At 47.5% G+C, this 27999-nt stretch overlaps 2 protein-coding genes and 1 long non-coding RNA gene across 8 annotated transcripts in view; 1 reads left to right on the plus strand and 2 right to left on the minus strand.

Moving 5' to 3' along the window:
* LOC147006712 (uncharacterized) overlaps nt 1–6474 on the minus strand; it is a 50639-nt gene extending 44165 nt beyond the window's left edge. The window contains exons 1-2 of the mRNA XM_085868003.1: nt 6013–6474; nt 5630–5767 (exon numbers count right to left, since the gene is read on the minus strand). Of these exons, the coding sequence (XP_085724129.1) occupies nt 5630–5767; nt 6013–6148 (274 nt within the window). The 5' untranslated portion in view covers nt 6149–6474. The remainder of the gene's footprint in view (nt 1–5629; nt 5768–6012) is intronic.
* A 3580-nt stretch (nt 6475–10054) lies between these two features.
* LOC147006713 (uncharacterized) lies at nt 10055–22892 on the plus strand. 6 transcript variants are annotated; one of them, XM_085868068.1, is made up of 3 exons: nt 10055–10301; nt 10391–10475; nt 20749–22892. In XM_085868068.1, exons 1-3 carry the CDS (start codon nt 10215–10217, stop codon nt 22377–22379), a joined length of 1803 nt encoding a protein of 600 aa, XP_085724194.1. In that variant the 5' UTR covers nt 10055–10214; the 3' UTR covers nt 22380–22892. The 6 variants fall into 6 exon arrangements, with proteins under 6 accessions (XP_085724194.1, XP_085724196.1, XP_085724195.1 ...); XM_085868070.1 differs by having other exon boundaries at nt 10391–10439; XM_085868069.1 differs by lacking the exon at nt 10391–10475 and having other exon boundaries at nt 10057–10301.
* A 1806-nt stretch (nt 22893–24698) lies between these two features.
* LOC147006714 (uncharacterized) lies at nt 24699–25462 on the minus strand. The gene is made up of 2 exons (XR_015054635.1): nt 25071–25462; nt 24699–24905 (listed from the first exon to the last, which is right to left on the minus strand). It is a non-coding gene; the product is annotated as an uncharacterized LOC147006714 (long non-coding RNA).
* Between the last annotated feature and the right edge of the window lie 2537 nt (nt 25463–27999).

Here is a 27999-nt window from a genome sequence, read left to right on the forward strand (position 1 = left end):
GGTTCTGGAGTCGGCGGAGAAGAGTTGTGGGAAGAGGCCAAGGAGCTCGGGTCCGAGGCGAGAAGGACGGCGGTCGGCGACGAGGTCGCGGTGTGGAATCGTTCGTCGCGGGACCCAAGCCAGCCATCCATTCTCCTCCCCCAGGGCATCAACAATTCCCCCATTCCCCCGCGCTGAGATAGTGCAACAAGGGGGCCCCGTTCCCACCCCACCCCAAACGTCGTGCCAACGAAACGCGCCAAGGAGCACGGAGTTGGGGCACAGCCACGCACCACATCTGCGGCTCGTCTGCCAACGCGTCACGAGGACGCGGGTAGGACCCCCGGTCTCGCGGACCTGGCCGCTCCTTCAGGTCAAGCGCGCATATTGGCCTACTGGCCCGTCTGCCCCTTTGTCTATGAGGGCGGCTTCTTTCCTTTGCTTTTGAGTAAATGTGTGTTGGCGCCGTCTGTAAAGTAGAAATGTATAAGTGTTGCCGTGTGTGCGCGTAGTCGGTGGTAACTCTGCGTCATAGTTGCTTTTGTTTTTATTGCTATATGTGCATTTTGACTGTTTGGCTGTATATGTGTACTTTCCGTTTGCCGGGAAATAAATGTGCATTGTGTGAACTGTTTTCCCGTTTCGCTTCGTCTTTTCTTTATTGACCCTCCATCCTGCTTCACGTAAAGGGTTCGTAGTGGGCTTAATACGCTCGGTAATTAATCGGAACCGTTGAGGCTGACGATAACACCGCTCGGTTATCACTGCAGCACGGAACGGACCGCTGAAGCGGTTCGTGTCCAGAGTCGGCCTGCGGCATGGTACGATCGCCCGGTCGAACCATCCGCGCAGGTACTTAGGTAGATCGAATTTGGCGAGCAACCCTATCCTGTGCGGGTGGCCGATTGGCACGATTGTGGTGAGGTTGAAAGGCCCTCCTGTGACTGGCTCTGGGCGATAGTTCCCGGAGGGTCACGACTGAATTGTCCGTCCGGTGGGCAACACGGTCGTGATTCGAGTGACGCGGCCGTCCGCACGCCGGCGGGTGCGAATTCGCAACAATATTATTGCGGATTTGGAAACCTATCGCACTCAACATACAGGTCCGATAGAATAGTTATCTCGGAAAGTACATGCTGCCAGTTGGGGTCCCGTCCCTGGTCTAATGGGTAATTAAATTTTTTTCTGCGCTGTGAGTTACTTTTGATAGTTCGGGTTTCCGTTTACATTTTTACACCACCACCAATACCAACACCGACAACGCCGCATCACCCTCACCTTCACTTCACTTCCTTCACCTCGCTCTGGCCGAGTTCGAGGAGGAGCCACGCGCCGGCCCTCGACCAATCGGCGTGCAACGAGTGGGGTGACCGTCGCTCGGCCAATCAGACTTCCCCGACTGTGTGAGGGGCGGTCCTTTGGAGGAAGGCGGAGTTCGGGGAGGAGCTGCGCAGCGGCCCTCGACCAATCGGTGTGCAGCGGGTGGAGTGACCGCCACTCAGCCAATCCGGGATTGCGACAGGAGGAAAGGGCTCCGCGTGACGTCACCACGCCCCCGGCCAATTGATGGACTTGCCGCTCTTTTTGGCCAGTGAAAGGGCGTCGAGCGATTCTGCGTGCTCAAACGGTCCAGTGAGGGAGAGCGGGGAGGGCGAGGACGTCCCCCCCCCCTGGAGACAGGGTGAATAAGGGCGCGGGCGTTCGGACAGGGAGCGCTCTTGTCTTGGTCATCGTTGTGGCCTGAGAGGTACGTCTGGGACGTATTCCCTCTTCCCTCCTGGTATTCAAAATAGCTGTTCACCACCATCTCTTATCTTCCCCCATCCAAAACCACGATCTTTTCTACCCCCGTTAATCCACCCCAAACGCACCTCCTTCAAATTCCCTGCTTTCCTTCCTGAAAGTCCCTGTCATGTCCATCTTGTATACCTCACCCAACCACAGATCTCCTAATGTCTCTGTTCCCCATTGTTTTGTCTTTCCCTCTCCTACCCACCATTGTTGTGGTTGTGTGTTCGCTCTCATACAAGCCTCGACAATGTGTACAAAAAAAACAAACTTGATTGGAGTCCACCTGTGGCCAATTCAAATGATTGGAAATGATTTCGAAAAAGAAACACACCTTTCCAGATGAGGTCCCACAGTTGACAGTTCAGGTCAGAGCAGAAACTCTTCCATGAAGTCGAAGGAACTGTCCGTATAACACCGAGATAAAATTGTGAGGAGGCGTAGATCTGGGGAAGGGTATGAAATCAATTTCTCGTGTTGAAAGGTCCCAAGAGCACAGTGAGCTCCATCATAAGAAAATGGAAAGAATATGAACTACCCAGACTCTTCCTCGAGTTGGCCGTACAAACAAACTGAGCAACCGGACAAGAAGGACCTTTGTCAGGGAGGTAAAGAAGAACACAACGACCATTCTGACAGAACTACAGAGTTATTTTACTGAGATGGGAGAACCTGTTGGAAGGACAAAAGTCTCTGCAGCACTTAAAAAATCAAAGCTTTATGGGAGAATGGCAAGACGGAAGCCATTCCTGAGAAAAAAGCATATGACAGCTCGTCTTGAGTTTGTAAAAAGGCACGTGGAAGACATTGCGAGCAAGAGGCAAAACATTCTGTGGTCTGATGAGACAAAAATGGAACTCTTTGGTCTGAATGCAAAGCACTGCATCTGGCAGGAACTGAGCACAGCTGTTCATCACCCATCCAGAACCATCCCTTCCGTGAGGCATGGTGTCGGCATCATGCTTTGAGGATACTTTTCAGCGGCAGGGACTGGAAGACTTGCAAGGATAGAGGGAACAATGAATGGAGCCAAAAACAAGCAAATCCTTGAGGAGTTGGCTGTCTGATGTTGGATTAATGGTGAGAGTGCGGGCTTTGGATCCTCGGGACCTGAGTTCAAATCCCACTCAGCTGTTGAATTAATTCCAGGTGGGGTTAACTCGGCCTGTCATCCTTCCGAGGTCGGCAAAGCGAGTGCCAGCATGCTGGTATATTGTGTCGGAGTGGCGACTCCAGGATTGTGCCCAATAGCCAAGGAGACTGCTTGAGTAGCACCAACGCTCTGCACAGAGTATGGTCCCAATCTCCTCCTCCTTGAGGAGAACCTGCTTCAGAGTGCAAAAGACCTTTGACTGCAGCGAAGATTTACGTTCAAACGGGACAATTACCCCAAGTATACAGCCAAAGCAACACTGCAACACAACAAATTATTGACTTTGAGGGTTGAATACGCATTGACCAAAGACATTTCAGCTTTTCAGTTTTCATTAATTTGGAAAATTTTCAAAAAATATGCTTTCCCTTTGTCATGAGCGGGTATTTTGTGTTGATGAGTGAAAAACATTTAAATTTAATCCATTTTGAAGTCAGGCTGTAACACAACAAAATGTGAAAAAGTCGAGGGGTGTGAATACTTGATGAAGGCATTGTCGGTTTCACCCATAAAACACCACAAAGGGCAAATTGGTGTCATTATTTTCTTTCTGCCGTGACATCCTCCGGGTGGGTAACTGGTGCACTCGCTTCAGCGTTGTTTGTGTCGTTGTTTGTGTGTTTGTGAGACGGAACACTGTTGTTTGTGTCCTTTATAACATCCTTAAAAACAGTAAGTTTCCTGTTTGGAATGGTTTCCAATTTTGTTTCATTTTTGCAGGCAGATTAAAACGATTATCTTCCTCCTCTCCGTGCATGTGAGATCAGGATGGATTCAAAGCCAAAGTTATGACAAACTTCAGGTTTGTTTTCCGATTAATGTTCAAAATATAACTTTCAACTGAAATGGAGTTGTTCCTCGAACATAAACTGATGTTTGTCGACAGACTGACGGACAGACAAAGTGAACAAACTGCTTAACTCCACTTTTCGCTTCGTGTGCGTGCGGAAACAAAAAAACAAACAAAAAGAAAATTGAGCTTGGTTTGTTCCACCAGTAGAGGAACCCGTCGCTTCTGGACGGCTTTAATCAAACGACGACACTTTGTCCTTACAAACATTCTACTGCATTCACTCCATCGTTTTCCCGGGGTCATCTTCCCTCTGCTTGGAAGTCAGGTGACATCATCTTCATGAACCTTCTTTGCTGCTTACATCTGCATATGGCGTGAGCAAAAATCACCTCCGCTTCGCTGCGAAGCTCATTGTTGTTTGCTTTGGTTTGAACCTCCGCTTGAAATGAGTGAAATGAAACATTCCCCTTCCCTCGTGCTGCCTTCTGCTCCTCTTGCGATGCCTTCTCCTCCCCTCAAGCTGCCTTCCCCCCTCACGATGCCCCCTCCCCCTCATGCTGCCTTCCCATCCTGTTTTGCCGCCTCCCCCTCCCTCAACAGCAATCAATTCCCAGATCACGGCAGGATAGCCAAGAGGTACACATGATCGCCCTCAGCTGTCTCGCATGGGTTTGAATCCCGACCCAGCTATAAAGTGTCCTCTCGGTGTTTCACAGTCAGGGTGATTCATAAATGTGTGTGTTGTCTCCCAGAAGGGTGTTAAACTCGATGTCACATCTGCCTGGATCCCCCTCCTCTCCCCCTCCACACTTTCCACCCCCCTCCCCCTTCTCCCTCTCTCACCCCTATCCCTCTCTCTCATCCCTATCCCTCTCCCTAACCCCTATCGGTCTTTCTCCTCTCCCATCCCTCTCTCTCCTCACCCTGTCCCTCTCTCTCTCCTACCTCTCTTCCTCCTCTATCCGTCTCCTCCCTCCTCTCCTCCCTCCTCTCCTCTATCCTTCGCATCCCTCATTTCCCTCATCCCCAACCTCCCTCTTCCCTTGAATATTCCCATCAGCGAAGCGACAGGTCGTATTTGCTGGTAAACAAATAAACAAACACAAATTAAGCTTTATACATTACATTTTCACACTTTCCTCAACTAGAAGAGGTAATGATTCACCGTAAATTATTTAATTAGTCAAGTGCTCATGAGAGTTCACGTCCCTGACCCTTAGTGATGGGTAATGTTGTTAAACGTGTCCTTTATGATCCATCCATGAAGACCACACTCTGTGCAGAGAGAGCATCAGTGCTGCTACAGCAGTTACCTGGGTTATTGGACACAATCCTGGACAGGTGAGCACTCTGACACAGGATACTCAAACGGGTCAATCATCCCAGCAAGCAGGTATCACTTTGCCAACCTCAGAAGGATGACAAGCTGAGTCAACCCCACCTGGTATTAATTCAACAGCCAAGTGGGATTTGAACTCAGGAACCAAGTAAACCAGGTCCACGACCCTCACCATTAAACCAACACCAGGAATTCCTTTATATTTTCCCAAAACAGATAAACAGAGTCGGTACAAACACACCTATCCCGTGACAATCGTTTCATAACAGTTCTTATCGCAGGTCAAAGGTCGAGGTCACAGCTTCACGTCAATATTTCGTGAAAAATTATTTTGGGTCAAACTTTGACCTTGAACTTGTGACTGCCATCCATCGAGCAGAATTAATTAGTTCCCTGGTAAACACTCACCAACTCTGCTTTACAAACAGCCGACTGGTTTAGTGGTAACTCAGTTCACCCTTCACATCTTTAAATATAATATTGAACATAATTTGGCCTCAAATAAGGTTATTACAGGACGAGCTATAAACTCCCAACCTGGTAATACACAGGGAAGGTGTTGCATCAGTGAGCATACCTTCCTCTGAAAGCAAAGGTAAGTCTCTTGTCTTCTCATCCAGTGATTCCTCGAGGACGTTAAAGATGCCACTGCAGTCCTCAATAACAGGCCGTTGTGTGCCGGTGCAGAGGCTCATCATCACAAGTAAATCTTCATCTGATTTGTTGTAAACGAGATAAAAGAGGAATCGAATGATGAATGAAGTGATGAGGTATAAAATGATGTCATACATGTACAAGAGGGAGGGTAACATGTCATGGATGAGATTTCCATTCACAATTCAATTCCGGCTCCGCTCCAGACATCGTGACATTCACTAAATCAATGAGCTCCTGTGTTAGTACACAGCACGGATCAGCACGGGAAACACAAGTTCTCGGTACGGAGTGAACGTCACGTACCGGGTCTGGACCCCTTGTCCTCGGGTGAACCGTCCAAGGACCCGCGGTCTTCAGGAGAACCTCCCGGACTGACCACGTATCCTCCATCGGAGCCGCTCGTAGATCCCGGGGTGTTCGTTCTCAGATCTCGGGTCATGGTGGACCGCACGTCGTGTCAGGTGAAGGACGGTACGCTGTGGTAACCGAGTGAAGAGCGCGAGCTGTTTGGGGAAAAAGCGAACGGGAGATCGCGGTGTCTGATTGGTTCCCGCCACATCACGTGTCCATGATTTAAAATAAATACAAAGATCGAACGTTTCGTTTTAACGGATTGTTTGTGTTTCAGATTGTGTTGTGAAAGTGGAAAATCGAGTCCGAGTTCGTCGATGATGATTTCCTCGACACCAATCAATGTTCTTTATTTTCTGTTTTTGTATTTATCGACAATCTTCCCTCCATAACGGAGTTATATATGGGTATGTGGATATATGGGCATGTGGGTATGTAGGTGTGTGGTTATGTGGGAATGTGGGTATATGGGAATGTGGGTATGTACGAATGTGGGTATGTAGGAATGTGGGGATGTGGATATGTGGGAATGTATTGTTGCGGCCACGGGTACCGAGACACCAGCTTGTCACTCAGGGGGGATTAATCCCCAGTTGTCCTCGGTCGAGCGGACCTGGGGTCACCACTCACAATTAACGTTGTGGTTCGGTGGGTTGTTTTAAAACGACGAACTCCACCCAGTTCACCACGAGTTCCAGTGTCCACCGTCTAATTATTCCGTTTTACTCGAGGTCACGTGGTGACCTGAGCGGGGAGCGCGCCCTCGGCAAAGCATCAATGTTATCTCTCGATCTCTTTGACAATTCCAAACCAATGGAAGGAAAGGACAAACACGGACAGGTTGGAAATCGACAAATGATTTATTAATAATAAAACAAGCCGGTAGGCGACGAGGGATCCGCTTGGATCGAAGCACTGGATACGATACTTTTCATTTTTACCGATCCACCGACGAAGATTCATTGCCAAGACGTTTCGGTTCACAAACAATTGTTCCTCTTCCTGGCAAGATTTTTCCTATTGCGTATTTTACCAACTGCCACTCCTCATAAAAAAATGACGGTAAATAGACACCCTATTTTTGAAGGACTACCATTTGAAAAATAAGACCCAAATCAAAAATCGGCTCAAGCAAAATTTTCGAAATATCTCGAAGTGTTTAATTCCGAAGTCTCGTTTCTCCACATTCAAAACTGTAGGACAAGTATTGAAAATAGTGAACGTGCGGTTTTTCGGCCGCTGCACAGCAACTCAAACGCGCACACTCCCAGCCCATATGGCACCTGTTCGCCAAGTTTCATCGAAATCGGTTTACTGGTTTGTGTTGTGGAGCCTCGCGGTGCAGACACACACACACACACACACACACACACACACACACACACACACACACACACACACACACACACACACACACACACACGGAAAACACGACAACAAGGGATATCGAGCGAATCCAATAAATAAATTAAAATAACTTTTTCTTTTCTGAGGTAAATAAAGAATAAATTTCAAACCAAAATCAATCAAAATGCCAGAAAAGAGACAAAGAGCAGATGCTTATCGTTGGGGGGGGGTTGACTTACAGCTAATTACAGACATGGAATTCGGGGAGGGGGGAGAATCGTTCTAAGCCCCTTTTCCCCCCGGGGTTCCCAGGTTCCAAACCCCCTTTTCCCCCGGGGGTCCCGGGTTCCACGCCCGTTTCCACCGGGGGTCCCAGGTTCTAAGCCCCTTTTTCCCCAAGGGGTCCCAAGCCCGTTTTCCCCCGGGGGTCCCGGGTTCTAAGCCCCTTTTCCCCCTGGGATCCCGGGTTCCAAATCCCTTTTTCCCCCGGGGGTCCCGGGTTCTAAACCCCTTCTTTTTTTATATACCTTGTCGAGGCTCGTATGAGAATTAACACACAACGCACAGCAAGGGGGGGCATGAGACAAGAGGAGCGGGAGAAGGAAGGACAAAACAGTGGGGAACAGAGACATCAGGAGATCTGCGGAAGGGAGAGGGATGGGACGAGGAACATGGGGAATACGAGATGGACATTACAGGGGCTTTCAGGAAGGAAAGCAGGGAATTTGAAGAAGGCGGGCTTGGGTGGATTATCGGGGGTAGAAAAGATCGAGGATTTGGATGGGGGATGATAAGAGGTGATGGTGAACAGCTGTTTTGAAGGCCTGGAGGGAAGAACGGGATTGGATTGAGTGAGGGAGTTTATTCCAAAGGCGGGAATAAGAGAAATGAAAGAGTGAAGTTGAGCAGTGATTCGTGATTTTGGTAGTTTTAGCAGAAGGGGGTTGTTGGCGTACCTTGAGTGCACTGCGGAAATGTGGTGGGGTCAAATCGCAAAGAGAGCAGGGGCGAGGGGGGGGTGAGGCAAGAGAGGAGATTGTAGAATCCAGAAAGACCACCGACCAGCCTGCGATAAGAGTTGGAGGCCCAAAGACTCAGCCTAATCTCGGGAGGTGCCAATGATCCGAAATGCCTTGGTTTCCACAGCGTGAAGCCGAGAAAGGTGGGAGGCAGGAGCACCAGCCCAGAGGGGAGAGCAATTCTCCATCACGCTGTGGACGAAAGCTTTGTAAGTGGTCAGAAGCTCAGGTGGGCCGAGGAAGGACTTTGCACGATGGTGGATTCCCAGTCGGCGACTGGCTTTGGAGGTGAGGTTTGAAATGTGGCTTTCCCAGGAAAGGTCATCGCAGATAGTGAGACCCAGCAGCTTGAAAGAAAGGACTTCTTCCAGAGAATTGTTGACAAAGTAGATTGGGGGGGGGGGGGGATTCTCAATGGTCCTTTCGGAGAGATATCGTGAGTGTGAGATTTGTCTGGATTGAAAGACATGTTCCACGTGTTGGACCAGTTTGTGATTTTACCCATATCTGCAGTGAGTGAAGAAGCTGCTGCTTGCCGGTCTGAGGGCTGCCAGATGGGACGGCAGAGGGTAGAGTCATCAGCAAAGTGATAAAGAGGATTTTCCAGAGTGTCGGAGAGATCATTGATGAAAACCAGAAAAAGAACAGGGCCCAAAACGCTACCTTGAGGAACTCCAGCCTGGACAGGAAGAGGGGATGAGAGAACTCCATTTAGGACCACACGTTGACTGCGACAGTAGAGGAAGTCTGCGAGCCATGAGTGGAAATGGCCTTGGATACCATCGGAAGAGAGTTTGGTGAGCAGGGCAGGGTGCCAGACCATCTCAAAAGCACGTGATATGTCTTGGGATATGGCTTTGATTCCATGTCCGGCATTGAGGACCTCCATCCATTGTTGGGAGTGCAGAAGCAGCATATCCAGGGTAGAGTGAAACCACAGTCTGAAACCAAAGTGAAGATCGGAAATCAAGCCATTGGAGAAAAGGAAGGATTTAATGTCTGAAGCGATGATGGATTCCGTGACCTTGCTGATTGGCAGAAGGCTGATTGTTCTGTAGTTGCAGGGATCTGTTTTTGCACCTTTTAATGCAGGGCAGTAATGTTTCCTGATTTCGAAGCAGATGGCAGATGACCTTTGGCAAATGAGAGGGTGAATATAAGAGAGAGAGAGAGGGTGAGCAAGAGCAGAAGAGCAGGTTATCAGGACACGTGGGCTGATGCCGTTTGGACCGGTTGCAGAATCTGAGTTGAGCTTTGACAGCAAACTCTCCACCTTATCAGGAGAAAAGGAGTCCAGGGAGTGTTGGGTGCGACTGGATAAGGTGGGTAGAGAAAGTGATGGGTTTTGGACACAAGATTTAGCTGCAAACACCGAGTTTAGACATTCAGCCTTTTCACGTGCGGTATCAGCAGTGCGGCCATTGGAGGTAAGGGAGGTGATGGAGGGGGAACATACACCAGAAACAGATTTGATTAGACCCCACCAGGATTTGGAGGAGGGAGAGAGGTTTGAGAGTTCAGACTTGAGATGAGAAAGAAGTTTTCGATTGAAGAAGAAGAAAGAAGATCGAGTTTTCCTGTTTCGTCGGTCACATGACTGGGCGGCGCGAATCTGCCGCTGAGAAACCGCGATTCCATCGTGATCACGTGATTTCCTTTTTCCGGAATACCTCAGGTCCTCCCCTCGTGTTCGTCACAGTCTCCTGCAGTCAGGACGATGCGCGATGATCCGAGATCTCTCGGGCGAAGATCACAAAGCGAACACCATGGGATCCACGAGCGGCTTCGATGGAGGAACCACGGTCGGTCCGGGAGGTTCTCCCTCATCCCGCGGGTCCATGGTCGGTCCACCCGAGGATAAGGAGTCCGGACCCGGTACGTGACGTTCTCTCCGTCACGAGATCTTGTGGTTCCTGAAAGTTTAGTTTTAATGGATTGTTCGTGTTTTACATTCTGTTGTGAAGGTGAAGCTCGAGTCCGAGTTCGTCCATGATTCGTTCCCTCCGTACGAAGGTTTGAACCACAAACTCATTCCCTCCGCCACCGAAGGTGAAGGATCACGATTTCTCAACTAGTTGTGGACGGATTAGGATGAAACTTGGTGGACACGTTGGTTGGGTTCGTGGAGTAAACACCTGCCGTTGTTAATTGAATAATAATTAACGGAGAACTTGCACGTGCCCCGACAGGTGTGATGGAATCGATCGGTCACCAACATGCACTCCCATCCATGAAAACACCAAGGGATGTCTGTTTGTTGAAGATTTTGTTTGAACACATGGTCGAGGCTCGTGGAAGAGCTGGTACGAGTACACTGAACGGATCAGAACACAATAGAACAAAAGGAACAGCAGAGAGAGAGGGGGAAACACCGACAGCAGAGCCGAAGGCCAAGACAGAGGGCGGCGGATAAAATATGGGTGTGAGGAGGAATTGGGGGGACAAATGGAGACAGAAGAAAAGTCTCAGAAGGGAAAGTTGAAATTTGGAAGGAGGACCGGGTGGAGTGGGGGGTTAACGAGTGAAGAAAAGATCATGGTTTTGGATGGGGAATGATTTGAGATGGTGGGGGAACAGCTGTCTTCAAAACCTGGAGGGAAGAAGGAGATTGAAGAGAATGTGGAGTCGGTTCTTCTGACCACGTGCTTGTCAAAGTGGACATCTCTTTGGCTGTTTAATTAGAGAGGAACCTCAGCCCCATGGAGTCTGGCATTTCACTCAGGCCGACTGGCAGGGTCTCCGAGCAGCCATCAAACTTACAGACTGGTCTCCTATCACTACTTTCTCAAACATCAACTCATCCTGGGAATTCTTTCAAAGAAACTTGCTCTCCCTCATGCACAGATTTATCCCCTCTCGTCTTCAGTTGTCCTTCCCTTCCTCCCGCCCCTTGGTTCACTGAAGCTTGTGGTGAGGCAGTTCTCCTGAAATAACTTGCCTTTGCCTCATGAAAAGCAAACCCAACTGAGGGTAATCTCAGCTCCCTCCATAAAGCTCGGAACAAGTGTGTATCTCCCCTCAGGAGAGCCAGAAAACAACTTCTTTCTCATCTCAAGTCTGAACTCTCAAACCTCTCTCCCTCCTCAAAATCCTGATGGCGTCTAATCACATCTGTTTCTTGTGAATGTTCCCCATCCATCCTCTCCCTTACCTCAAATGGCCGCACTTCTGATGCTTCACGTGAAAAGGCTGAATGCCTAAACTCGGTGTTTGCATCGAAATCTTGTGTCTGAAACCCATTGCTTTCTGTGCCCATCTCACCCAGTGGCACCCAACTGTCCCTGGACTCTGTGTCCTTTTCTTCCAACGAAGTGGAGAGCTTGTTGTCAAACCTCGACCCAGATTCTGCAACCGGTCCAGACGGCATCAGCCCACGTGTCGTAAAAACCTTCTCCTCTGCTCTTGCTCACCTTCTCTCCGTTCTTCTCAACCTCTCATTTGTTCAAGGTCATCTGCCATCTGCTTGGAAATCAGCAAACATCACTGCCCTGCATAACAAAGTTGCAAAAACAGATCCCTTCAACTGCAGACCAATCAGCCTTCCACCAATCATCAGCAAGGAATCCATCATCGCTTCAGACATTAAACCTTCCTCTTCTCCAATGGCTTGATTTCCGATCTTCAATTTGGTTTTCAGACCAGGTCACTCTACCCTGGATATGCTGCTTCTGCTCTCCCAACAATGGATGGAGGTACTCAATGCCGGACATGAAATCAGAGCCACATCCCTCGACATATCGCGTGCTTTTGATATGGTCTGGCATCCTGTCTTGCTCACCAAACCCTCTTTCTATCATATCCAAGACCATCTCCACCCATGGCTGGCAGACTTCCTCTCCTGTTGCAGTCAACGTGTGGCTCTGAATGGAGTTCTTTCATCCCCTCTTCCTGTCCAGGCTGGAGTTCCTCAAGGGAGCGTTTTGGGCGCTGTTCTTTTTCTGGTTTTCATCAATGATCTCTCCGACTCTCTGGAAAGTCCTCTTTATCTCTTTGCTGATGACTCCACCCTCTACCGTACCATCTGTCATCCCTCAGACCGTCAAGCAGCAGCTTCTTTGCTCGCTGCAGATCTGGATAAAATCACAAACTGGTCCAACACATGGAACTTGTCTTTCAATCCTGACAAATCTCACACTCTCACGATGTCTCTCCGAAAAGACCATTTGGAAAACTCCCCCATCCACTTTCTCAGTCCTTTGTTTCAGCCTCTGGGTCTGACAATCTGCCATGATCTTTCAAGCTTCTGGGTCTCACAATCTGCCATGATCTATCCTGGGAAAGCCACATTTCCAAACTGACCTCCAAAGCCAGTCGCCGACTGGGAATCCTCCGTCGTGCAAAGTCCTTCCTCGGCCCACCTGAGCTCCTGACCACATACAAAGCTTCCGTCCGTAGCCTGATGGAGTACTGCTCTCCCCTCCGGACTGGTGCTCCTGCGTCCCACCTTTCTCAGAATTTTGGATCATTGGTATCTCCTGTGGTGAGGCTGATTCTTTGGGCCTCTCACTCTCTCACCCAGGCAGGTCGGTGGTCTTTCTGTCTTCTACCGTCTCCTCTCCAGTCTCGCCCCACCGGCTCTGTCTGCGATTTGTCCCCACCATATTTCCGCAGGGCTCTCAAGGTCCGCCAACAACCCCCTTCTGGTAAAACGACCAAAATCACGAATCACTGCTCACCTTCACTCTTTCATTCCTCTTTTTTCCCACCTTTGGAATGAACTCCCTCACTCTGTTTGATCCCATTCTTCCCTCCAGGCCTTCAAAACAGCTGCTCACCACAACCTCTTATCGTCCCCCATACAAATTCTCGATCTTTTCTACCCCCGTTAATCCACCCCAAACCCACCTCCTTCAAATTCCTTACTTTCCTTCCTGAAAGTCCCTGTATGTGTCCATCTTGTATATCCCGTGTTCCCCATCCCATCCCTCTCCCTTCCACACATCTCATGTCTCTGTTCCCCACTGTTTTTTCTTTCCCACTCCCGCCTCTCTTTTCTCATGCCCTCCCCCCCTTGCTGTGCGTTGTGTGGTTGCTCTCATACGAACCTCGACAAGGTATTCAAAAAAACAACAACTTTATTTGAGGTCAAAAGGTCAACTCAAGGTCAAACTTCTAATATCAATTTCAATCTAAAAAATAATCAATTTTCATCTGATTGACTTGAGCTTTGATTAGAATTGTCAATTTAATTCTTCATGAAATGGACACTTTGATGTATCCATGGCAACCTTTGTGGAGGGGGTAGATCTTGCAGGTATCGTGCTCTGCACGACGTCTTTTCTTGTTTATTTTTTCTGTCTGGTTGTTTTGTTTGTCCACACAGAGCGTTTGTGCATGAATTACATTGGACCCTTGAATACAACGAAAACCTCCTAGACCCTTTATGAGACCCATTAAAAACACGAGGACCCAAAAGAACATGAAGGCGTCTAATATCAGTCAAACACTGAAGACTCCGAAAACCCTTTATCGCCTTTCAAACCCGAAGACCCTTGATAACCCTAAGTCCATTTAAAAACCCGAACACAACGATGACTTTCAAACCCTAAGACCCTTTCAAATAATTTATAACCCAAACAACCTTTAAGACCCTGAACAATCCTACGACCCTTGATATCCCAAAGAACCTTGAAGACCCTTTAGAGCCTTTCAGACCTTCGACCCTAAGACACTTTCGAAGCCGAAGACCCTGCAGACCCCATTGACCCCGTTGCACCCTTAAGAACCCTGAAGACCCTCAGTCTCCTTTCCACCCTTTACACATTGAGGCCTTCACACCTTTCAGACCTTTTAATACCCTGTGGACTCCTTTGACCTTGATATCCTTTTATATGTTTCAGGACCTGTTCGACCCCTTCAGACAATTCTCACCCGTTAGACCTCAAATGACACCCTTGAGACCCCTTCGACCTTTAAAGACCATTTTGACTCTTTAGAATTAGATGCATTCAGACCTGTTTCAGACGTTTCCATCTTTCAACCTTTCGACCTTCAGACCATTTGACCTTTACAACTTTTCAAACCCAAAAGAACCTTTGGCCTTCACACATTTACAACAAGACCATTTATCCCTTTCATTTGCAATCAACGACCTTTCATTCAGTACATCCTTCCATTTATTTGCCACACCAAATGCACCACACCAAACAAATCCTGGTGAGGGTCTGCAATCTCTGATTGTTCTTTCTTGTTGTATTTGGTGTTGTTTTATGATGTCAAACAAAACTTGTTTTAATCTGTGAACTGTAGCTCCTTCTGTTGGCATACCTCCCACTGGTTGTTTTAATCTGTTTGTTTCGTTCAGTGCTGTGTATGGTTGCTCTCATGGTCCTAATTATTACCTCCACCACCGAAGGTGGATGGAGATGATGTTTTCACCCCTCTGTGTCTGTCTGTGAACAGGATATCTAAAAACGTTGTGTACAGATTCGGACCAAAGTTGGTGAACAGGTTAAGTGTGTCACAAGGACCAAATGATTCGATTTTGGTTCAGGTCAGCAGATCCGGTCTATCGGTGGGATACAAAACATAAACTGTTCATCCCGGTGGAGGTATGTTATTCACCATTAAGCACTAAATCTCAATCCACTCTGCGGAGACACAAATGTGTTGTTCGCACAATTGTACCCCACATGGTTCCACCAGAGGAATCAGGAAGTGACGCGATAGGGTGATGCATTGTGACGTCACTGCCGATCCCGCAAATAAACCGTTTATGTCTGAAGAACCGTTTAGTTCGTCAAAGCCGATTCGTCAGACGGTTTGTTCACTCATTTTGCTTTCCGACGAGTCTGCCACCCCCACTCCACCACAACAACACTCGCACTGTGGTGGTTGAGGGTCCTAACGTGCCTTTTCGCAGACCATGTGATCATTCTTCAGAGGGAAAATTTCAGGCTGCGAACCTGAGTCTTTGACATGGTGAACCACCTCGGGAGGCTGCAAATCACCGGTCATGCTCCTTATATGACCTTCCACGTGCATCTTGGTCTATGCTCTGGACCTTCTTCGAGCCCGTGTGCCGAGGCTATGTATATCTATGAGGGTGTGGACAATATTGAGATCTTCTTGAGGAGGACATGTGTGGTCAAGCATTTGGTGTTGAACTGATCGCCGGCAGTAAAAGACGAGGAGACAAACGGATGTTTAAACACCTCTTGCGAAACCATCTCTCGACCGTTCCAGCCTGGAGGGGGAGCGTGAAGACCATTCACTTGCATTCCCACCACCCGCGGCTGTGGGTCGTGTCTCCAACATCCCGTGTGTGTCCCCGAATGTCACCAGTTTCGTGAAGTCTGATGAGCTGCCCGTGTCACGGTATCAGGGTGTAAACTCAGGATGGACGGTCTCGGTATCGCTACCAAGAGTGCTCCTATGGAGTCCGATTCCTACCCACTCGGTGAGTGGACCGCCCTCATTGACTGAGCCTGCCATCTTTGTGACGTTTGAGGAGGTCGCTACTTGGCTGTAGCTATGACTGGTCGTCCAGTGCGGTGCTGGATCTGGTGAACAGGACGCACGTTCATACTGACGGACACGGCCCCGAGTGATGTGACACGGACATCCCAGCAGAGATGTCGGACGGTGTACACAGCGGTGCCCAAGGGTGGACGCGAGGACTGAAGACTACTGTCATGGCATTGTCCAATATCGCTCCATCAGACCTGCATTTGGGCATGACGCGGCCCTGCAGCCTGGCCCCGTGGTGGTATTTTATTTGGCGAGAAGGACCATCTCGGGATGTTGATGGAGTCCCCGACGGACTCGCAGGTTGTAACAAACTTGGAGCCCTCCTGGCCCATCCTGCCGCATGTTCTGTTACCTTTGGGTGCTCCCCTACCATGTGTGCCATTGATTTGTATGGATGGTATCGATGGTGGTATCGATGTTGGAGGTCCACTGGGTTGCACAACTGTAACGAGCGGCTGGAGAAGGACACTTACTCCGTGCAGAAACCCGTCCGTGGCTGCGCATGACACCATGAAGAGGCAGAGGACGCAGGACATGGGCGAAAAGGTGTTGTCCTGTCCAAGGGGGCAGCGGTGTCACCGAGCAATGTTGGTCGATTTCATGACCATTGTGGGGAAAGAAAAAGAAACATCACAGACGTGAGATTTCATCCATGTTGACAAAAGCGAAATGTTTGTTTGTTTGTGACCCTACTCCTCTGAGCTCCCAACGGTTTAATCGCCACAAAACTTTGTTGGATCACATTGTTTACCACGGTGCACCTAAATAGGGGGTTTAAACAGTCATTTTCTCACAATTCATCTGTTTATAATTCCAGAAATGTGTGTGTGTGTGTGTGTGTATGTGTGTGTGTGTGTGTGTGTGTGTGTGCGTGTGTGTGTGTGTGTGTGTGTGTGTGTGTGTGTGTGTGTGTGTGTGTGTGTGTGTGTGTGTGTGTGTGTGTGTGTGTGTGTGTGTGTGTGTGTGAGAGAGAGACCGCTGTTTCTCGACAACCACTGGTCTGATCTAATTGAAACTTGCCAGGTATCTTGCTGGGGACCTGAGTATGTGCCTTTTCAAGGTTTGATATTAATCGGACAAGTGCTTCCCAAGTTATGGCCATTTATTTACCAACCAATGACAACACACGTTGCTGCGGCCATTTATTTACCAACCAATGACAAGACACGTTGCTGCGTAGGCGTGGCCGATGGGGAAGAGAACCTCAGCCGCGTTCCCCATTGCGGGTTTGAACATACGGACTTCCGGATAGTGATGAGTTAGTGTATTCTAATAATTTCTCGATTTCTTACGCGCATTTATAGATAAACACAATGCCCCAATCCAGTCGTCGTTTACGAGAGCGAAGGAATACACTGTCTGGTTGTTTGAAAAAAAAAAATTTGTATGCACGTTTTATTTTTATTTTTTTTCTCTCTTCTCTTCTCTCTGTGTTTTTCCTTGCGATGACATTGCGAAAAGGCAAAATACGTTGGCGCTAATTGAATAATTGGCCATTAAAACGAAATTGCGAATAATCGTAACTACGATATGCGAACTTCCGGACAGTGAGGACTTAACTTCGCGTAGGCCGGTGCGCTGCCGGCCGACGATGACGTCACGTGCCGTGCCGGTTACGATGGGGATCGATTACTGTGGGAATTGAAAGGGAACAGCCTTGGTTACCGTGGCGTAGGAGTGGCAATGGTCAATGGCAGTGAATGTCATGGCAAGCAAAGACAGGGAGGTAAACTTGAGTTTAATTTGGATTTTAATTAACTCTGTGTGTGGAAGTATCACAGCAGTTGTAACTTCAATGCAAGCGATAATTCGTGGAAAGCATGTGAACATTCTGTCCGGGCACACACGATTTCTTATGCGCATTTATAGATAAACACAATGCCCCAATCCAGTCGTCGTTTATGAGAGCGAAGGAACGGCCTGTGTGTTTGTTTGTGGCTCGCGGTTAGAAAGTTTTTGTTTTTTTTGGTTTACACGTACGGTTATGCAGGTACGGGCACGAGAGAGCGAAGGAACGGCCTGTGTCGTTGTTGTTTCTAGCACGCGTTTTGAAAGTTTTTTTTTTATAGTAAATTATAAAATTTAAAGTATAAATTTAATTTATAAAACTTATAAACACTCGTAAATTATAAACACTCGTAAATTATAAACACACGAGCTGCCACCTGTCACCATCTCCTCAAGGGTAGATCCATATACGTACACAAAGTTTCATAAAAAGTCCATTTTCTTTCTGATTTCAACCCGGATACCGATATATTAGGTGAGGTGGTTACCTGCGATCGTCAAATATGGTATCAAATGTGAAAAAACATAACTGTTACTATCATGACGTTGCCATGATCGGTAAGATCAGCGAAGGAGTCACGTGACCTCTCAAATGCGCCAATCATTCAAAAACCGAAAATACTACAAACACAACCCACACATCGATGTTTAGGTAATGTTACTGCTCATCTGACGACGTAACTATCAGGGGTGAAAAAGAGAGGTTGTCGAAAATAAAGGTTACCATCTCAGCTAACTTCATCAAATATACATATATCATTTCGTTTCAAAGAACCAAGTTCACATCGAGATTTGTTTTTTGATCGTCGATGTCTCACCTCAAATGAGGAAATGTTTGGAGTGTGTATTGTTGTTAGAAACGGGAATTCAATGTGAAAATTCAGTGAGGAGATGTGGTCGTGGGTGGAGCTGGTAACCTTGGTAAACCACTAATTTTTTTTCCGATTTTCAAATGGTTTCTGGTCACTATCACAGAAATAGTCAATCACAGGTGAGATATATTTAATTTCTTACAAGCATAATTATCGATCTTACCGACCTCTCAACGATGTCTTGTCTCAGGGGCCATTCAAAAATTACATATTGACGTGTGGGGGTTGGGGTTTGGAGTGGGGTGGGGGTGGGTGGACGTCTAGACGTTAGTGAGTTTTACAGGGGGTTTGGAGGTGTTTCCAGAACCATGATGTGATGACCTTTTTCATTACAAATTAAAATGACCTGTTACTTTTGGACGTTTCTGGGTGAGCTTTCCCGTCACCTTGAATGAGGTTCTGAACGAGCTTTTCTCTATTAGCCAAGGCTTTGCCGAGAGATCTCACTGTAAGCTGGTCGATGGAAGAAAAAAAAGTGAAGCCACCTTTGTGAGAAGATGAAGAAGAGGGAGGAAGAAGTGTCTGCAGCAGGAAAATAGGTTATCCATCTCAATGTGTAAAAGTAAAATGTGTTTTTTATTTGTGACCTCACTGCTTTGAGCTCCGAAAGTTAATTCACGACGAAACTTTCCACGATCAGATTTTTAAGCACAATGCACCTAAATCTGCGTTTTAAACGATCATGAGGAGGTCGTTTGGCCCATTGTTTCCGTGTTGCACTCCAGAGTTGATTAAATTTATTAACATGAGTTAATTTATTTAGACAGCTTCACTCCTTCACACCCTGCAGACCCACATTGGACCCTTTAATACTCACTTAGACCCTGTTAAGGCCTTTTGGACCCCTTCACACCCATTTAGACCCTTTTGAGACGTACAGCCCTTCTTCGACCCTCATGATACTGTTTAGACCGACAGACCTCAAAAACCTCTTTGGACAATTTCAGACCATTTCGACACTTCAGGCCCCTTTTGCTTTTTCACCATTCGACCCCTTTCCCATTGAAACCTGAGGTTTCTATTAATTACATACTTTTGAAATGTGAGTACGTCAATTAATTACATACTATTGAAATGCGAGTACGTCTATTAATTATATACTATTGAAATGTGAGTTCGTCTATTAATTACATACTTTGAAATGTGAGTACGTCTATTAATTACATACTATTGAAATGTGAGTACGTCTATTAATTATATACTATTGAAATGTGAGTTCGTCTATTAATTACATACTTTGAATGTGAGTACGTCTATTAATTACATACTATTGAAATGTGAGTACGTCTATTAATTACATACTATTGAAATGTGAGTACGTCTATTAATTACATACTATTGAAATGTGAGTACGTCTATTAATTACATTCTATTGAAATGTGAGTACGTCTATTAATTACATACTATTGAAATGTGAGTACGTCTATTAATTCGGTACTATTGAAATGTGAGTACGTCTATGAATTACCATTGAATCCTGAGTATGTCGATCATTTACACACATTTGAAATGTGAGTACATCTATTGGTTGATTATGTAGTATTAGAACGTTTGTTTATTGATCACTTGCTCATGGAACGTATGACTATAAATTACGTTCCAATTATAGGTTGGAACGTCTTAATTACGAATAATTACCAATTGAATTGTATTAATGATGCAACACATGAGCTCACAAAACACCACGTCAAATAAGTCTTGTCGAGGGACTGCAATCTCTGATTACCCTCTCTTGTTGATCCTCCCCGATACTCCTGCAGGATAGGGAAGGCTTATTGCTGTTGTCGAGGTTGTTTCTGCAATTCGTGCTCCCAATTTTTTGCAATTTATTTTATGAAACTACACACACGATTTTGATGAAACTTAACCACAACCTTCATCACCCGGGATGCACCAAAGTCTGTTCACGGCAAAAAAATCGAGGTCTGAGGGGACCTACAAAGGGGTCTACGGGTGGGTTGCCCCCCAAAATATGTATTTGCTTTCTTCTCCGAAACTACATACACGACTTGAAAACTTGACCAAAACTTGATTAAACTTGGCCAAAACCTTGATCAGCTGTCATTTACCAAAGTTTGTTCACGACTAAAGAAAAATCTTGGTCTCGTAGGTCTACGGGTTGGGGGGAGGGGGTTCTGATAATGCCTTTTCAGATGCTGTCCAGTTAGTTTTGTGTTTCATTGTCTTTCCAGATAAAGAAATGAAAATCGTTTCTTTCACCAACTCTGCCCAGTTCGACCAAGAAGATCATTTCAATCAGCAAATGCCTTCTTGTCAGGACAATGACAAATCGAGCAGCGTCTCTTCCAACAACTACAACAGTTGTTTAAAGGTGATCAAGCAGATCCAAGGAAACGAGAAACCCCACAAGTGTTCGTTGTGTAACAAGGCTTTTACTCGTTCATCAAATTTCCATCAACATCAAATCATACATCTTGGGGCAAAACCCTACAAGTGTTCTGTGTGTAACAAGGCATTTTCTCAATCATCAACTTTACATATACATAAACGAGTACATTCTGGGGATAAACCCTACCAGTGTTCTGTTTGTAACAAGGCATTTTCTCAATCATCAAATTTACATAAACATGAACGAGTACATTCTGGGGATAAACCCTACAAATGTTCTGTTTGTAACAAGGCATTTTCTCAATCATCAAATTTTCATAAACATGAACGAGTACATTCTGGGGATAAACCCTACCAGTGTTCTGCTTGTAACAAGGCATTTTCTCAATCATCAAATTTACATAAACATGAACGAGTACATTCTGGGGATAAACCCTACCAGTGTTCTGTGTGTAATAAGGCATTTTCTCGATCATCAACTTTACATATACATAAACGACTACATTCTGGGGATAAACCCCACCAGTGTTCTGTTTGTAACAAGACATTTTCTCAATCATCAAATTTACATCAACATGAACGAGTACATTCTGGGGATAAACCCTACCAGTGTGCTGTGTGTAACAAGGCATTTTCTCAATCATCAAATTTACATCAACATGAACGACTACATTCTGGGGATAAACCCCACCAGTGTGCTGTGTGTAACAAGGCATTTTCTCAATCATCAACTTTACATGTACATAAACGAGTACATTCTGGGGATAAACCCCACCAGTGTTCTGTGTGTAATAAGGCATTTTCTCAATCATCAAATTTACATAAACATGAACGAGTACATTCTGGGGATAAACCCCACAAGTGTTCTGTGTATAATAAGGCATTTTCTCAATCATCAACTTTACATAAACATAAACGAGTACATTCTGGGGATAAACCCTACAAGTGTTCTGTGTGTGACAAGGCATTTTCTCAATCATCAAATTTACATAAACATGAACGAGTACATTCTGGGGAGAAACCCCACCAGTGTTCTGTGTGTAATAAGGCATTTTTTCAATCATCAAATTTACATAAACATGAACGACTACATTCTGGGGATAAACCCTACCAGTGTGCTGTGTGTAACAAGGCAGTTTTTCAATCATCAAATTTACATAAACATGAACGAGTACATTCTGGGGATAAACCCCACCAGTGTTCTGTGTGTAATAAGGCATTTTCTCAATCATCAAATTTACATAAACATGAACGACTACATTCTGGGGATAAACCCTACAAGTGTTCTGTGTGTGACAAGGCATTTTCTCAATCATCATCTTTACATCGACATGAACGACTACATTCTGGGGATAAACCCTACAAGTGTTCTGTGTGTAACATGGCATTTGTTTCTTCATCAACTTTGTCTCATCATCAAAAAATACACACGAAGATACAACAAAGGTGCGAGGACCCAGTGACTTCGGTGTGAATACCGTGTTATCAGGGAAATGTCCAAATACCGGGATCTGGAAAATGAAGTTAAAATAACCTGGAAGTTGAATAACGTCGACATTGTGTCAGTGATAGCTGCAACAACAGCAGTGATGAAGAAGAACCTCACTGAGATCTTCAAAAACCATCCCTGGGAATGAATATTACTACAAACTAACTACAGTTGCAAGCTGTCTTGTGTTCAGTTACGATCCTGAAAATTACCATCGAAACAAAACTCTGAGAACAAGAAAACTTCATAATTTGCTCGAACAAACATGACCCTTCACCAAAATGGAGGTGGATACACACATTCAAACACACGCATGCATGCACACATACACATATACACAACCATATGGACACACTCAAACACATACACAACCATATGGACACAATCACAGGAATACACTCAAACACACACAAATACATTCACACACACACACACACACACACACACACACACACACACACACACACACACACACACACACACACACACACACACACACACACACACACACACACTGCCTTCTTTTTGGTAGAGATTGTAAACATGAACTGAAAATCTATTTTGTTTCTCAAACTTTGGGATATCTTTAATCCCATAACTGTGTTTGTTGTTCCTCTTGTTGGAAGTTCTTCACATCACCTGTCAGGGTTTATTCTTTGTACTTCCTTGTGATCAGGTGTACAGGTGTTCACCATTAAATTGTTTGTTTTTCTCAATTGTTTCAGCCTGAATCTTTGATTAATTTCCGAGTTCAATGTTACTTGACAATTTAATCTGATGAGGTTTATTTATAGAGAAACACAAATTATTAATTATATCTAAAGTCCAACTACCCTTTTCCATTTGTGAGATGAGAATTCATTTTCTTACCTTAACTTAAACAGGTATAAAAAGCATTTAAACGAATGAATAACCAGGTAGGGGTGGTCAGAGCAAAAGGTATTGAACAAGGTCGGGATGGTACCATGACGATTGATGTGCAAGGTCCATCCCGACATCTTTTTTAATTTCTCGTGTAATTAATTCATAATTGACAAATTATTTATTTTACCAAGTTACACTACTCGCACACAGGAGCAGCTACCTCGATTTTCACACATACATACATACACACACATACATACACATACATACTCACATACATACACATACATGCACACATACATACACACACAAACACATACATACATACACAAACACATACATACATACACACAGACACAAACACACACAAAAACACAAGCATACATAAACACACACATCCACGCACACACACATACACAAACATCCACACATATTATACACACACACACACACAATCCCTGCCTATGGAAGAAAGGGATAACACTAACTACCCCGCATAGTTATCTTGCTCACGACCCCGATCGACTCCTGCGACCAAGTGGATTTTTCATCTCCGTACCTACCTGGCTTTCACTACGAGCTCCAGGTGTATTGGACTTTATCTGCACATCCGGACAGTTGTCAGACAGTTCACTCTTTTCGAAATCCATTATTAACATCGCTTTTGCTGACCCTGCTTGGGATCCCGGAAGTGACGATCACGAGAAATGTGACGTCATCCAATGTGTTTATTGATGTTTGTTTTCATGCAACATAATAAAAATATATTTTTACGAATCTGGAAACCATGCGCACTCAACATTCAGGTCCCAAAGTTAGTTATGCCGGTAAGTACGTGTGAGACAGGTCCCTTCCTTTTGTCTAGTGGGAGAGTCTAATATGTGCGTTGTGTTGTTTTTTTTTAATAGTTAGGTTATTACATCTCACCACCTGCCCATCACGCAATAGTGGTTTCACCACCATCCACCTTCCTCAAACACGCGTGGAGGGGAGGGGCGGCTTTCTCCGGCATGGCCAAAACCCCGCCCAGGAAGGCTGTGCCCCTCGGATCCTGGCCAATTAGAGGCGAACAGCGAGGTGTGCTGACCAAGGCCCCTCCCCACTGATGGAGGTCCATAAATTCCAGGGACTCTCTGAGGCGTTGTTGGTGGGTTGTAGGAGAGTTCAGGAGGTCTACGTTGCTGTACGAGGGGGTTTTTCTGTCACGAGGGTTGAGCAGAGAACAATCGAGGCGGCGAACCTGTCTCGGCTGGCCCTCTACAAGGAAGGATAGAGCGACCCTGACCCCCCCCCCCTCCGTGGACCCCGATTATTCGCCACCCGAACTCCGCCACGACCCTCGGGAGGGGGAGGGAGAGAGAGAGAGAGGGGGGAGGAGGGAGAGAGAGAGAGTCTATGGAGGAGAGTAGATGAGTGTCGTCAAGGGACAGAATGCGTTGAGGGTTTTCAGGCAGGTCTTTATTCTCCTCCTTTATCCTTTACTTATTTCACGTCACGTGCGATCCTCCATCACGTGACCATGCACGTCGAGCAGCAGGAGGTTCATAAGCACACCTCGCGCCATTTCCCATCCGAACCTCGCACCGTTACCCAACCAACGGTCACCTGAGACCTTTGCCGAACTCGAACCCCAACGCTGCAATATTTCTGCAACAAACAACCACAACGTCTTTATAAACATCCCTACATCGATCCCAACAACAATCGAGCACATGTTCGTGGCCGGAGAGCACCACCAGATGACGCTCCTGGCCCCGTGTTAATCTCACAGACGAGTCACGTGGCAAAGCACAAACGAATGAGGGCCATTACCCAGGATAGACGGCTTAGACCCGAGTGTGCGACGGGACGTCCAGCTTAACGTCCATCCGAGGGACGGCACACACACAGTGATGAATCACCTTGCCTGTGAAACACCAGGGTGGCAGTTTATAACTATGTCGAGATTCGAACCCAGGCTAGACAACTTAGAGGCGAGTGTGCGACGGGACGTCCAGCTTAACGTCCATCCGAGGGACGGCGGAAGAGAAAGGAGAGATTAAAATGAGATGAAAGAGAAAACAAGTTCCCGCAAAAAGCAGTGTGGATTCACCCCAGTGGGCGGTCCCTTCCTCCCTTCGCTCCACCCCAGTGGGCGGTCCCTTCCTCCCTCCGCTCCACCCCAGTGGGCGGTCCCTTCCTCCCTTTGCTCCACCCCAGTGGGCGGTCCCTTCCTCCCTCCGCTCCACCCCAGTGGGCGGTCCCTTCCTCCCTTCGCTCCACCCCCAGTGGGCGGTCCCTTCCTCCCTCCGCTGCACCCCAGTGGGCGGTCCCTTCCTCCCTTTGCTCCACCCCAGTAGGCGGTCCCTTCCTCCCTCCGCTCCACCCCAGTGGGCGGTCCCTTCCTCCCTCCGCTCCACCCCAGTGGGCGGTCCCTTCCTCCCTCCGCTCCACCCCAGTGGGCGGTCCCTTCCTCCCTTTGCTCCACCCTAGTGGGCGGTCCCTTCCTCCCTCCGCTCCACCCCAGTGGGCGGTCCCTTCTTCCCTCCGCTCCACCCCAGTGGGCGGTCCCTTCCTCCCTCCGCTCCACCCCAGTGGGCGGTCCCTTCCTCCCTTTGCTCCACCCTAGTGGGCGGTCCCTTCCTCCCTCCGCTCCACCCCAGTGGGCGGTCCCTTCCTCCATCCGCTCCACCCCAGTGGGCGGTCCCTTCCTCCCTCCGCTCCACCCCAGTGGGCGGTCCCTTCCTCCATCCGCTCCACCCCAGTGGGCGGTCCCTTCCTCCCTTTGCTCCACCCTAGTGGGCGGTCCCTTCCTCCCTCCGCTCCACCCCAGTGGGCGGTCCCTTCCTCCATCCGCTCCACCCCAGTGGGCGGTCCCTTCCTCCCTCCCACCACCCTTTTCCATCCATCATTTCTCGGCCTGGTCGTCGTGACTCGTGATCAGTTCCCCGTCGAGTCGTGGACCCACATCGGTCGCGAGTCTTGGAATCTTCACTTGTTCTTCTCATCATCTTCGCAACATTGGACGAAGGTGGGTCCCAAGATGCTGCCCGTGAGGGGGTGAGGGGTGCACAAAGAGCCTGGTAAAGCGCACACCAAGCGCTTATGAATTCCGGTCCAAGTCCGAGAGGCCGAAGATCATGAACCAGTTCCTGGGTTTTCCGTGCGGGTAGAAATCGAAGATGCTGCGCTCTAACTGGCTCCTTGTCGAGGAGAGGGAAAAGCTTCCTTTTCGGGAAGAGGCCAATAAGCTTTGTAAGAAGCAAAAGGTCGACGCGGACTCAAAACCCAAGGTGGATCCGAACGGAGGGTCTTCGACGTGTCCCCGACCGTCAACACGTTCCCTTTGCGGTGACAAAGTTCCCGAGGATCCAAAACTCCGCGAACACAAACTCACCGAGTCGACCCACTCGGTCACCGCCGAGGACTCCCAGAACAAGGCGGGAACCGCAGAAGATCGACCTCCAGGAGAGACCGAATGGAAGACTCCGATGGTCGCTCCTTCAGACCAATCCACCACCGAGGCCGTGACACCTTCTTGCTCGACTTTTTGGCATTATTTTTCATTAATTCAAGGTTATGACCCGTGGTCCATGAATACCAGCGGCACGCTCAATCCAGAGACGGGGAAGACCCCTTCGTATTGTGACCTTGCGGCGTTTTGTGGACCCCGCGAAAATGAAGAACGAATCAAACAACCGTCACACTTCTCGTTCCCTCAACTCACGCTGGAGGATCTCGGCGTCATATTGGGGGTCGACCCGAAGACCCCTTTGTGTGATGACCGCGCGGTGTTTCGTGGACCTGACGAAGATGAAGAACGAAACAAACAACCGTTACCCGACTCTCTCCCTGAGCTCAGCCTGGAGGATGTGAGCACCATATTGGGGGTCGACCCGAAGATGGCGAAGACCCCTTTGTGTGCGGACCGCGTGGTGTTTCGTGGACCTGACGAAGATGAAGAACGAAACAAACAACCGTCACCCTACTCTCTCCCTGAGCTCAGCCTGGAGGATGTGAGCACCATATTGGGGGTCGACCCGAAGATGGTGAAGACCCCTTTGTGTGCGGACCGCACGGTGTTTCGTGGACCTGACGAAGATGAAGAACGAAACAAACAACCGTCACCCTACTCTCTCCCTGAGCTCAGCCTGGAGGATGTGAGCACCATATTGGGGGTCGACCCGAAGATGGTGAAGACCCCTTTGTGTGCGGACCGCACGGTGTTTCGTGGACCTGACGAAGATGAAGAACGAAACAAACAACCGTCACCCTACTCTCTCCCTGAGCTCAGCCTGGAGGATGTGTGCACCATATTGGGGGACGAAGACCTCATGGTCTCCTAAATTCTCTCCCCCTAATGAGGGGTCCACGCCCCATCAAACAACCTCAACTCTGGCTCTTTAGACGATGTTGTTGTTGTTGTTGTTGGTCAGACCATGGTCGCTGCCCTCTGAAGACCTCGGCCCCTCGGAGATAGTTTTACACGTGATGAGTGTTCAACTCGATTCCAATGGTCGTCGTTTCCTCCTGATCATGTTTTGTTTGACTTGTGTCGGTAGTTGTGCCGAAGGTCCACTTGGGTCTCGGCGGGTATCGTTTGACATATCGGATGTACAGGTCCCCGGTGTCTCTGGGTCCTTCACCTCCTTCTCCTCTTGCTGTTGCATTTTGTCGTCAATTGCACGTCACGTGATCACGTGGGATCCCATCAATGCAATGACTTGTCGAATGATTTTAACACAAACTCGTGTTTTGGTGT

Source organism: Eptatretus burgeri, unplaced genomic scaffold, assembly GCF_056783735.1.
Source record: "Eptatretus burgeri isolate ZD-2024b unplaced genomic scaffold, Ebu_testis_v1 Ebu_testis_scaffold_3155, whole genome shotgun sequence".
In the NCBI taxonomy this organism is placed as follows: domain Eukaryota; kingdom Metazoa; phylum Chordata; class Myxini; order Myxiniformes; family Myxinidae; genus Eptatretus; species Eptatretus burgeri.